Source organism: Erinaceus europaeus, chromosome 18 (assembly GCF_950295315.1).
Source record: "Erinaceus europaeus chromosome 18, mEriEur2.1, whole genome shotgun sequence".
NCBI lineage: Eukaryota > Metazoa > Chordata > Mammalia > Eulipotyphla > Erinaceidae > Erinaceus > Erinaceus europaeus.
The window spans coordinates 29,777,447-29,789,993 of NC_080179.1; the positions used below are offsets into that span (position 1 = coordinate 29,777,447).

Here is a 12,547-nt window from a genome sequence, read left to right on the forward strand (position 1 = left end):
AGAAAGCAGGATGATTTTGGCTTTTATACAGTATAATAGGCAGAAATGGATAGAATAAATTTAATTGTACTAGTTAATTAGAAATCACTAGTTTGGTTATTTAGATTTGTATGAATGTATCTTTAATGTTTGTTGAATCTAGGTCTTAGTAATTATTTTATTATTTTATTAGTTTAAAACTGTAGTTTACTAGATATATTTTTAATTCTTAAAATAATGGAAGTAAAATTTTTTGAAATCCTATTTTATTAAAATCTGAGGCAATTTTAATTAAAAATGGAAGTTTCTTTCCCTGTAATATGAACTTCTGTCTTATGGTCAAAAACAGTGCTTAAATTTAGACTATCAGATTAAGATAACTTTAAGATTGAAAGGCAACCTGTTTCACAATTATCTGATAAATGCCTGGAACACATTTTCAAATTTAAGAACAACAGTGTTCAAATTCCCAGCAACTATAGGACTCTCATGACTGTGTGTGTGTGTGTGTGTGTGTGTGTGTGTGAAAACAAGTAACTTTTAAGGGTAAATAAAGTAGCAACATTTAATTCAGAACAGAAACGAGAGGAACTGGCAATAGTTGCTTATATTAACATGAAATTTGTTATAAAATATATAGTTTGAAGAAAAATCTTTCATTTTTCTTTCTCTGAAAAGAGGGTTAAAATTTATTTAACTTTATGGCTGAAAATAATGAACAAAAATAAATTTTAATGTTTCAAATTTGTCTTATTCTTTCTGAGAAACTGGCCTAGCCCTGTAAGAGAAAATAAAAATGTGTTGTTAAAAATGCATTATTCCCTTTATGAAAGTACACTCTTTCATTTTTCTCTTTCACTGACTATTCTTTTCCTTTCTAGCTCTTCTCCTCTTCTGACTTCTCTAGAAATCATACTATTCTCCAACTTAATATATTTGTAAGATAGGCATACTGCTATGACAATAAATACCCAATAAATCAGTGGGTAATTACAGTAGAAAATCTGCACTTCATGTAATCATCTACTAGAGAGTGAATCCAGGTAAGTGGGGAATGGTAAGAGACAGAGTCATTCAGAAACCTAGCTTGAAGTTATCTCAGATTTGACTATCAATATCCAGTGGGTTGATGAATAGAAAAATAGAGCACTATATATGAGAAATTTTTATAGACTATTTCTGAGCCACAAGAACTCCTTCTACTCACTATTGATTAGAACTCATCACATAGTCACATCCAACTGGAAGAATGACTGGGAAATGTAGTTTTAACTATAGTTCAAGAAAAAGAAGAAATGATTTGCTGATTATCTTCCAGCCTCTGTTACAACTCTCTACTTGATTGTCTATATCGTTATTTGATACTCAAATTCTTGTAGAAGATCTGAAATTTTAAGTATCTCTACTCTATCTTCATCACTGCTACCTAGACTTGGGTCTTTATCATTCTTTTAAAAATCTATAATAAACTTCAAATTAATCTCTTGGCCTCTATCTTACCAACTTCCAGTCATTTTCTGTGTCATGTTCACAATTATATTTTTTATATCATTGCCACCAAAGTTATCGCTGGAACTTGTTGCTAGCAGCAAAATCCATTGCTCCTGCAACCATACCCCCCCCCCCACCTTTTTTTCTTTGTTTGATAAGACAAAGAGAAATTGAGAGGGGAGGGAAAGTAGATAACTAGAAAGTTAGAGAGACACCTTACATTAGTTGCTTCACCACTTCTGAAGCTTCCCCCCTGCAGGTGGTGAACAGGTTTGACCTTGAATATGGTAACATGGGTGCTTAACGAAGTGCATCACCGCCCAGCCCCTTATGTTTTCTAAGTAGCATTTTTGCAATACTTCAGAGGATTTTATCTCTAGGAGAAGTTAAAATTTCATAGTCTTGTATGAAACTTTCTCTAAGACCTTGCCTTTGCATCTTCCCTTATCTTTCCACTCTTTCCCATCATCTTCTACACAATCACTGAAACCAATTCTGGTTTATTAGAGACTTGTTCTCCACATCACTCATTATGCCTAGAATGTTCTTTCATTAACGATTTGCTAGACAAACCCTATACATTTAGTTAACAATTTTAAATATTTGTTTAATAAATTATATCATTAAATCAAAAATGCAGGGCAGAAAAAAAATTAGTGCAAACTTTAAAAGTTCAACCTAATTAGTAAGACAAAAAAAAATAGTCCTTGGGAAAATTGCTTAACTGGTATAGCATTAAACTTTCATAGCTGAAGATTCTGGTTTGATCCCCAGTACCAAATGTATTAGAGTCACACACGTGGCTTGTCTCTCTCCTTCTTTCTGTCTTATATGAAACTCTTTTTTACATGTAATAAAGGCAGAATTCAGTAAAAAGATAGAAAAATATTAGTTTAATTAAAATTATTAGTTTAAACTCCATTATGAAGTAACTTTACCTGTCTGACATCAACTTCCTAGATATTGTGAGAATTCTAAAATATTGATAATCTTAGTAATTAATCTAATTATCCATATATATGTATCAGTGTTGTTCTATGGCATTTTGAATATTGCAGTATATTTAATTAATTGGCTTATTTGCCTACTTGTCTGCTTATGTTTGATGAGAGTACTGCTCAGCCTTGGGTGTTGGTGGTAGCAGGGGTTGAACCTTGGGACTTCTGTAAGCAAGTCCTATGCATTAGTGCTATGATATCTCCCCATCCCATAATATGATCATCTAAAACTCAAGTTTAAAATGAACCAATCAGGATAATTCATAGACATCTCAACTAATTAGAATGTTTTTTTCTATTATATTTAGGAAAAAATGTTCTCTTAATATCATGCTTAATAGGATCCTTTTGTCTTTCAGACCCAGGAACATATAGAAGAAAGCAGAACTGGATGGGCTGGTGGAGTATGATTTTGCTATATTTTTATTACATTTTAATGAAGCATGATATATTCACAGATATCTTAGAACTATTAGAAATATATCTGAACTGGGAGAGGGGAGCAGAAAGCATAATGGTTATGCAAAGAGACTCTCATGCTTGAGGCTTCAAACTCACAGGTTCAATCTCATGTACTACCATAAGCCAGAGCTGAGGTGCTGTGGTTTTTAAAAAAAAAAAAAGAAGAAGAACAAATATATCTGAACTTTCATTACTAGTGTTCACAGAAAAATTTCAAGGTAAAAGACGCAAAAGTAGAAATCCCTTCATTTATCTGTGATCTGCAATTTCAATGTCTATATTTTTATAATTCTTTTGAGAATAAATCATATTCTCCATATACTAACATTATATTTTTTATTGATTTATTTTCCCTTTCATTGCCCTTGTTGTTTTTTATTGTTGTTGTAGTTATTATTGTTGTTCTTTTGATGTTGTTGGTGTTGTTGGATAGGACAGAGAGAAATGGAGAAAGGAGGGGAAGACAGAGAAGGGGAGAGAATGACACCTACAGACCTGCTTCACTGCTTGTGAAGCGACTCCCCTGCAGGTGGGGAGCAGGGAGCTCAAACCGGGATCCTTCTGCCCGTCCTTGTGCTTTGCACCACCTGCCTTAACCCCCTGTGCTACCGCCCAACTCCCTACATTATCTTTTTAAACTGACTCTTCTATCCATAACTAATATTATTTGTTAAACATAGCAATAGACACTATTTCAAAAGGAATATAATCCCCTTTTAAAATTGTCTTATTTATTTAGCATTTGAATTCAGGAAAATACATTGAATATCTTTGATAATTTAAGCAAATTCTACATATTTTATTTTATTTTATTTTATTTTATTTTAATTTTATTTCCTCCAGGGTTATCACTGGGGCTCAGTATCAGCACTATGAATCCACTGCTCCAGAAGGCCATTTTTTCCATTTATTGGATAGGACAGAGAAAAATTGAGATGAGGGAGAGATAGAGAGGGGCCAAGAAGGATAGACACTTGCAAAGCTGCTTCACCGCTTGTGAAGCGACGCCCCCTGCAGGTAGGGAGCTGGATGCTTGTTCTTCTCACTATGTGTGCTTGACCCGTTGCACAGGCCCCCCATCCTACCATATATTAAATGTGGTTGTGTTACATTCTGTGATTACAGATCATATCTGTTTTAATAGGTTCATTAAAGAGTCATAAGACTTTTCAGTGTAAAAACATGTATTATGAAAACATTAGTTATGTCTTTGATATGAAGCAAATTAGGGCAGAAAATAAGTGAATTTGTGTCAATACTGTCACTTAGCACAAACATAATGACTGATTTGGAGGGAGAGGTCTACTTTATTGAGCTTTGGTCACATGCCTAGAAAAGGAAACTCTTAAGACTTGTCTTAGCACAGTATCCTACGACACAAAGACAATAAAGAATTCAGAAGTAAATTTTAGTATAACAAACTTATAAAAATCCAGTTTAAAATGAACAAGAAGAGAGTTGTAAAAGAGAAAGACAATAAATAATCCAGAAGTCAATTTAAAATGACAAACTTTATAAAGGTCAGATTTATGGTGGGTTGGGAAAAGGAAAATTGTAAACATTTTCAGATATTACAAATTCTGAAGTACACCTTTCTGTATCTTGTGATTTTACTTTACATATATTTGTTCTGTCTTTAGTTAAATGTACTTGAATTTTAATTACTAACTGTAAATAATCACTACAGTTAACTACATACCATAAATATAAATCACATTATAAAATAGTAAGTTAAGAAGGATATATCTGTAATTCAGAAAAAAATTAAAAGAATGTCTTATTTGATTGTTTAACAGAGTTGGGCCTTGTGCACATGCACTTCTACAGACCCAGAGCCAATTTTATTTATTTGAAAGCTACTTCAGTGCTGTGGTTATGTCTTTCAGTCATGTCTTTCAAGGGGACCTGGCTCAAATTTTAGTTGTGCACATAACAAAGCAGTGCCCTATCCAAATGAGCTATTTTTGCCAGTCCCAAGGCAATATTTTTTTGCAGGAAAATATTATGTATCATAACAAAAGCAGCAACATTATCCAATGTGTGAAGAAAATAAATTAGAGGGACCAGGCGGTGGTAAGCCTAGTAAAGCAAACACATTACAGTGCGCAAGGACCCCAGTTCAAAACCCAGGTACCCCACCTGCAAAGGAAAACTTCACAAGTGGTGAAGCAGGGCTGCAAGTGTGTCTCACTCTCTCTCCTCTCTCTGTCTCTATCCAATAAAAAGTAAATAAATAAATATAGATAATAATATTAAAGCTAAAGAAAAGAAACTAGAAAAATTGCTGCAAAGTAGATGAAATGTAGTACACAATATTGCAAAATTAATCTTAGCTCACATAAGAAGAAACATGACATAAAAACATACATGCTAAATAAAGAGATAAGCAGCTCTCTGGAGATGATCGTTACTCAAAGGAATAGGTAAATAATATTTGGCAATAGTAGAACGATGTAAAGGAATATGGAAAATGACAGAAGAAATTCAGAAATAAACAAAAAATTCAAGAAACTCAATATATCCTAAATATGATGAGAAGGAGGGAAAATATGATGAGAAGGAAGGGAAAAAAGATATAGGAAGGATTTAAATGTACTAGAGAGAAAATTACATCATTCAAAAAGACATAGAAGCCTGTATGCATGTAAATGTGTTATATATAAAAGTATTATATATATGTAATTTATATATAAATGTATTATATATGAATACATCTAAGAAAGTCTTTTTAAAACTGTTCTTGTCTCACCATTCTTTGCTTGAATAGCATCTATCCATTTCTTCCTTTTCAAGAACAAGTTTTTTCTATTCAAATAGGAAGACAGAAGCAGAGAAAAAGAGAGGCATCAGTTGGATGATAGCAGCAATGAAAGAAAACATTTTTAGAGAAAGAGAAAGGAAAAACAAGACAGTACTACAATAGGAGCTGGGCCTTTTACACATGCAGTTTCACAGACACAAAGCCAATTTTATCTATCTATCTATCTATCTATCTATCTATCTATCTATCTATCATCTATCATCTATCTCTGGAGCATTACCACTCCCACCTGACTTTTTCAGATAGAAATAGATTGAAAGAAAGAACCACAGCACCAAAGTACTTTTCAATATTGTGGGGGCCTGGCTATCATAGTAGTGTCTGCAACTTGGTTGTTGAAAGTTGATAAGATATAAAGAAGAAAAAAATGTTTGATAAGCAGGGACCAAAAAGTAGGAATAGAGCAGATGAAAATAGGGGTATTCAGGTGGGATGAAGCTAGGAAGTCTATTTTAGCTTTCTTCTTTCTTTTTATTTATTTTTTATTTATTTATTTAATTTATTTATTCCCTTTTGTTGCCCTTGTTGTTTTATTGTTGTAGTTACTATTGTTGTTGTTGTTGGATAGGACAGAGAGAAATGGAGAGAGGAGGGGAAGACAGAGAGGAGGAGAGAAAGATAGACACCTGCAGACCTGCTTCACCGCCTGTGAAGCGACTCCCCTGCAGGTGGGGAGCCGGGGTTTGAACTGGGATCCTTATGCTGGTCCTTGTGCTTTGCGCCACCTGCACTTAACCCGCTGTGCTACAGCCCGACTCCCCTTTTAGCTTTCTTCTAAGGAGGCCATAACTTTAGTAATTTATGCCTGAGTCTGGTAGTTAACATGCCGGTGGACTAAAAATATTGTCTGGGTAGACAGTGTCAGAATTGAGAACAGGATTTAAAAGATGTGTTAGGGCAGAGAGTAGCTTCTAAACATGAGGAAAGGATATAAATATCATTAACTGCTTACCCCATCAGCCTGACCTAGTACCCATATATATTCATATTAAACACAGGAACCTGTGTTGCCTCTGAGTCCCTGTCAGTCTGAGCTCACAGTCCATGGTCACAGCTGGTAACATTCTAGGCTCCACTCATTTGAGGAGCAGTCTTCCTCAAGTGGCAGAGTAGGCTTGCCCAGCCTCCCTTCCATGAGTGTGTCTCTACAGTGAAAGCAAGACCCTGGAGAGGCCTATAGGAAGGCTTTTGATGATGTTCCTGATGGACGTGACCAGTGATGGAGAGAAGGATCTATTAGAGGTCTAGGCCCATCATATCTATGTGGGAATCAAAGGATTCCCTGACCAGAGCCCTTGATGATGGGGTGACCTGGTATTGACCGAAAAGGTCAACATTATAGTGACCAGTCTCTTGCTCTTATCCAGCTTTTGTAGTCCTTTCTTTATCTGATGAGGTTAGATGTTCTCCAAGTTGTTAAATCAGTGAGTGTCATTTCTTGTACCCAAATCCGTACTGGGTTTATGGGTCTGGACTCAAATTAGGGTTTTATTAATTAAAGGACAATGATTGTCCCCTTAAACAACCTCTATTATAGTCATCAATCAAGTAAAATCCAGTAAAACTTATGGTTAACTTAGATCTCACTTAAACCCATTGTTGTCTTCTGAAATCAGACAAGATTGGGTATGATTAGTGTGGTATGGCCATACAAATGCCAGTGTTATCTATGGTTCTCCCATGTGGTGTCGAGGTTTGAAACCAGAATCTTACACAGCAGAATATGTGCTAACTAGATGAACTGTCTTTTTATTATTATTATTAACTTTGTTTATTTTTTCTCTTTTGTTGCCCTTGTTTATCGTAATTGTTGTTATTATTGTTGTTGTTATTGTTGTCATTGTTGTTGAATAGGACAGAGAAAAATCAGGAGAGAAGGGAAAGACAGAGAGGGGGAGAGAAAGACAAACACTTGCAGACCTGCTTCACCGCCTGTGAAGCAAACCCACTGCAGGTGAAAAGCGAAGGGCTCCAATCGGGATCCTGATGCAGGTCCGTGCGCTTTCTGCCATGTTCTCTTAACCCTCTGCGGCACCACCTGGCTCCCTAGATAAACTGTCTTTCAGGCCAAAAATAGGCTCTATAATGGCTTTACTTATAATTGCTTTCTCTAGCATGCAATTTTTATGTCTTTATTTGAAAGGAATACAGAAACTTCTTTGTTTTATTTTTGCCACATACTTACCATACTGGGGCTCATTTGACTATATAAATCTGCTGCTTCTGAAGCCATTTTTTTCCTTTTGATAAAGGGTGAGAGCGAAAGACAGAGATAACACAGCACTGCTCTGCTGTTTGTAAAGCTTCCCTGATTTAGATGCTCCTATGTGACAACCCAGCATTCAAATTCAAATTCTTGTGCTTGACAATATGTGTGTTCTACTAAGTCACCTGCCAATCCTCATCTTTAGTATTTAATCAGAAAGAAATAACAACCAAAAATTATCTTTAAATTCCTTTATAGCCTGTAGAAAACAGTGGAAAAAGGGAGGGTTTAAGTTTGGGCAACAACCACTGAAAACATAACATCTTTAAAAGTCACATTTACATTATTTTAAAATGGACAAAACACAACACCTCTGCACTCTTGATAAAATCCCTTGTTTCACAGAAATCAATTTTCTATATGATTTTTCAATGCTTTCACTTTTGACTGAATGGGGACTCCTTTTGGGCATTAGTCTTAGATAAATAGGATCTCAGGTCATTTACCTCTGTAACAAAAAAAAAGTATCTCATGGAAAAAAATCCCTTCCATTGAAGATATTTTCATGGAATTGCGCTTCCTACAAAGCAAAGGAATCTATACAAATACTTTGCAAGTCTAATAAAAGGATCTGAGAGAAGCCTTAATAACAGACGACCACCCAGTTACATAGGCTTATTTACAACCCAGGTGTGATTTGCTGCATGAAGCACTTAACTCATAATACATTATGAACCTAGCTCTGGTGAAAGTGAATGCGGAAATATTTCACACTCTCTTTACCTCACCTAAGTTACCTGTTCAGCTAAAGCAACAATCTTGACATGTGCAATAAAAGAGAAGATAACAGTCTTTGCTTAGTAGAAACATTTCTTCTCGTTTTCTGCTTACAGTATCTTAAAACATAACATTCTGCCCTGTTTTCAGTTTTCAATAAAAATAATAATGTAAATTTCAACCTAACATAGAAGCATTTTTTATTTCCTTATATGATTACAGATGTGAGAAAAATATTTTTTACTCTGCTATTGTATTTTGTGGTCCTGGTTACTTTTAGTTGATTATGATTGCACAAAGCCAGTCTTTGTCTTTTTTTTTTTTAATTTTTTATTTTATTTATTCCCTTTTGTTGCCCTTGTTGTTTTATTGTTGTAGTTATTATTGTTGTTGTCATTGTTGGATAGGACAGAGAGAAATGGAGAGAGGAAGGGAAGACAGAGAGGAGGAGAGAAAGATAGACACCTGCAGACCTGCTTCACCGCCTGTGAAGCGACTCCCCTGCAGGTGGGGAGCCGGGGTTCGAACCGGGATCCTTATGCCGGTCCTTGTGCTTTGCGCCACCTGCGCTTAACCCACTGCACTACAGCCTGACTCCCCCAGTCTTTGTCTTTTACCCTGAGAAGTAAGTCAGAGGGTCTTAAAAAAAAACTTTATTATCTTTATTAATTTGATAGAGACAACCAGAAATGAAGAGAAAGAGGGAGATAGAAAGGGATAAAGACACATGAAACCCTGCTTCCTCACTGGCACAGCTTTCCTCCTGCAGGTGGGGACCAGGGGCTTGAACCCTGGTGCTTGAAAATTGTAATGTGTGCTCAATCAGGTACACCACCACTGGGCCCCTGAGTGGAAGGCTTTCTAAAGTGATTACTAGTTAAGTATATCATTTTTTGTCTATGAGGGTAAGATTCATTCTAAAGTGAATGATTTTTCCCAAACTACTAAAATTTCATTAAAGAAATTGGAAATCAGTACTTTTTATTCCCAATCCTTGTAACTCTAAGTTTCACTTAGAGGTATTATTAATAATACACAAAATCCTACCTTAATAATAATAATAATAATAATAATAATAATAATAATAATAATAATAAAGCTGACCTTATTATTAATGAAACTGGTAAGGATTCATGTATGAAAATAGCAATTTCTCATAATGCAACTTTTCTTTTTCTTAAAACATGTCAATTCTATGCCAAATCTGCGTGGTTTAGTAAATTATTAATTTCCAAAGGCTGTTGTAGCAAACTTTCATAAACTTGGTGGTTTAAAACAACAAAAATGTTTTTCTTTCACTGCTCTGGAGGTTCAAAGTCAAAAGACAAGGTGTCAGTAAGGTTGCAAACCTTATAGAACTCTGAGGAAAATTAATTCTGTCTCTTCCAGCTTTTGACAGTAGCAACTTGGGATCAGCCCAACCTCTGCCTCCATTTCATCTGACTTTCTATGCCCTGGTTCTCTTTGTATCTCTTTATATCTTCTTCTCACGAGCACTTCAGTAATTGGATTTAAGATCCATTCATTCCAATATAGTTTAATTCAGCCAAGAGCAGAGCAGAGCAGAAGAAGCTAGTGTCAGTCTTATAACAACATTTTGCATATTTATGGGGACTCCACTTTAAATTCACTAAACTAGGAAGAGCCCATCTCTTAATACCATCCTTTTGGTGGGATGATAATTCAACATATGAGTCAGGGGGAAGCATGTCATAGACATTCACTTCAAAACAGTCCCCTCCTGAAATTATAAGTGGACATAAATTTGTGGAAACAATATCCAAACCACTGCAGACACCATATCAACTAAATCACATTTTGAAAACACACAATAATAATCATCAGTTTTATCATAAAATACTAAGTATCAGATTATTCAATGGGCCATCATTAAAGAGAACTATAATAATGTTTCCAGTTCTCTTCTTGCTCAGAAATGGGTCTCCAACTGGGTGAAAACAAATGTATTTTGATGAAAGATATTGGTAGTGTTTTGATTATTATTTTGTCCCCTTCTAAAGGAGCTCAAATTCTTGATTCAATTTTTATTGCAAGGAATCTGGGTCAAGAGAACTATAAGCTGGTTTTGTGTCATTTGTGGGAAATATTCTCCATAATCTAAAGTACCTCATTTCTCATGTGTGTTTTTCACCATTTTTCCACAATCTCATCACAGGAAAAAAGAATTCAGCAAATATAAGATGATTAGTCTTTTGTATAAGAAGGGGGACATAAGATAAGAAACAAATAGTTGAAATTTGACATTTGTAGAATTTTAGTTGTTTAAAGCCATCTACCTTACTAAAAATTACATATATAGCTATCAGTGGCACACTTGGTAGAGAACATATATTACAATGTCCAAGAACTGAGGTTCAAGTCCTTGGCCCCCAGCTACCAGGGGAGTAAAGTAATACTGCAGGTGTCTCCTTTTCCTCAATCTTTATCAATCTTTTCCTTCTCAGTTGTTCTCTGTCTCTATCTATAAATAAATATTTTTAAAATATTAAGAAACAAATTTATTTAAAAATGTTTATTTTAAGAGCAAGAGAGAATTAGAGCATTGCTCCAGAAAATTCAGTACAGGAGATCAAACCTAGAGCATATAACTTCTTTGCTTTACCCATGAAGCCAAAGCCACTTCTTCAGATGTTGGGTAATAATCAGCCTTAAAAAGAGTCAAACTTTAATCAAATGCCACTTCTTAAAACTTTGACTTGGTCAAATATCAACATTCATTACTGACCTTTTAAGCCTTATTTTAAGCCATATACTGAGAATATAGAACTTCAATCAAATTAGGCATTATCAACCCAGGGGCAGAGAATAGCTATCAGGCAGTAGTTGCAGTGTGGAAATGCCTGCCAAAATCAGTGGAAAAGCTGTCTATCTAGGAGAATAAAATTTCAGATGTGAGCAAAGATAGGAGATCCAGGGCATTCTGGTCCTGTAATCATAATGATGCACTGCTTTTAAAAAAAAATCTGTGATTTTTGTTAAGCTTTATCTTTTGAACATAACCCTTGTCCATTTCTTTCAGTTCTTTGTTTCAACACCAGTTTTCAGCTATGATGCCACTTCATACTACAAAATATTTAGTGACAAGGAAGGATACAAACATATTCACTATATCAAAGACACTGTGGTATGTTCCTTCCAGATCTTCCTCAAAGATCATTCACTTGAGGTTGCTCAAATAACGCTCAGCTTCACACAACATAATGTTTGTCTTTTTATAGGAAAATGCTATTCAAATTACAAGTGGCAAGTGGGAGGCCATAAATATAGTAAGAGTAACACAGGACTCGCTGTAAGTATTGCATGAAGCATGATGCACCATTCAGCTCTTAATTGGCACTGATGGCTCTATAGATGATACTACAACACTTCTTTAAGTAAGAACACTTTTGTGTTTCTTTAGTTGAGGAAGATGTTTTTAAGATTGTACACTATGTAAAAACTAGTCATCCTGGTGCATGATGGTAGAACAGGACCTATGCTAGAGGTAAGAATGTTTTGCAGATACCTATCATGGTGAGATGTGAAATTTTACCTATGTTTCAACAAGTTTGCTATAATCCACTAATCACTACTCCCCTCCCCCACCCCCAATTAAAATAAAAACTAGTCAGAAATTATTTCTCTTTGGAAAGAATACTTATACTAATTTCTCCCTTGATAGTCGGTATATATTAAAAGTATCATTTATCTAAAAAGATTATTTTTTTCTGTATCACCTAAAGCAGTGAGAAAGGTTCAAAACTTCCTGGGAATGTAAACTATAATTGTACAATTTTTTTTTTAGTGATTTGC

The 12,547-nt window shown here is 34.9% G+C and overlaps 1 protein-coding gene across 2 annotated transcripts in view; it reads left to right on the plus strand.

The window, feature by feature from the left end:
- FAP (fibroblast activation protein alpha) overlaps nt 1-12,547 on the plus strand; it is a 108,500-nt gene that overhangs the window by 49,922 nt on the left and 46,031 nt on the right. For both annotated transcript variants that reach the window (XM_007523771.3, XM_060177806.1), the window contains 3 exons: nt 2,828-2,872; nt 11,775-11,879; nt 11,974-12,044. In XM_007523771.3, coding sequence (XP_007523833.2) covers nt 2,828-2,872; nt 11,775-11,879; nt 11,974-12,044 — 221 coding nt within the window. The remainder of the gene's footprint in view (nt 1-2,827; nt 2,873-11,774; nt 11,880-11,973; nt 12,045-12,547) is intronic.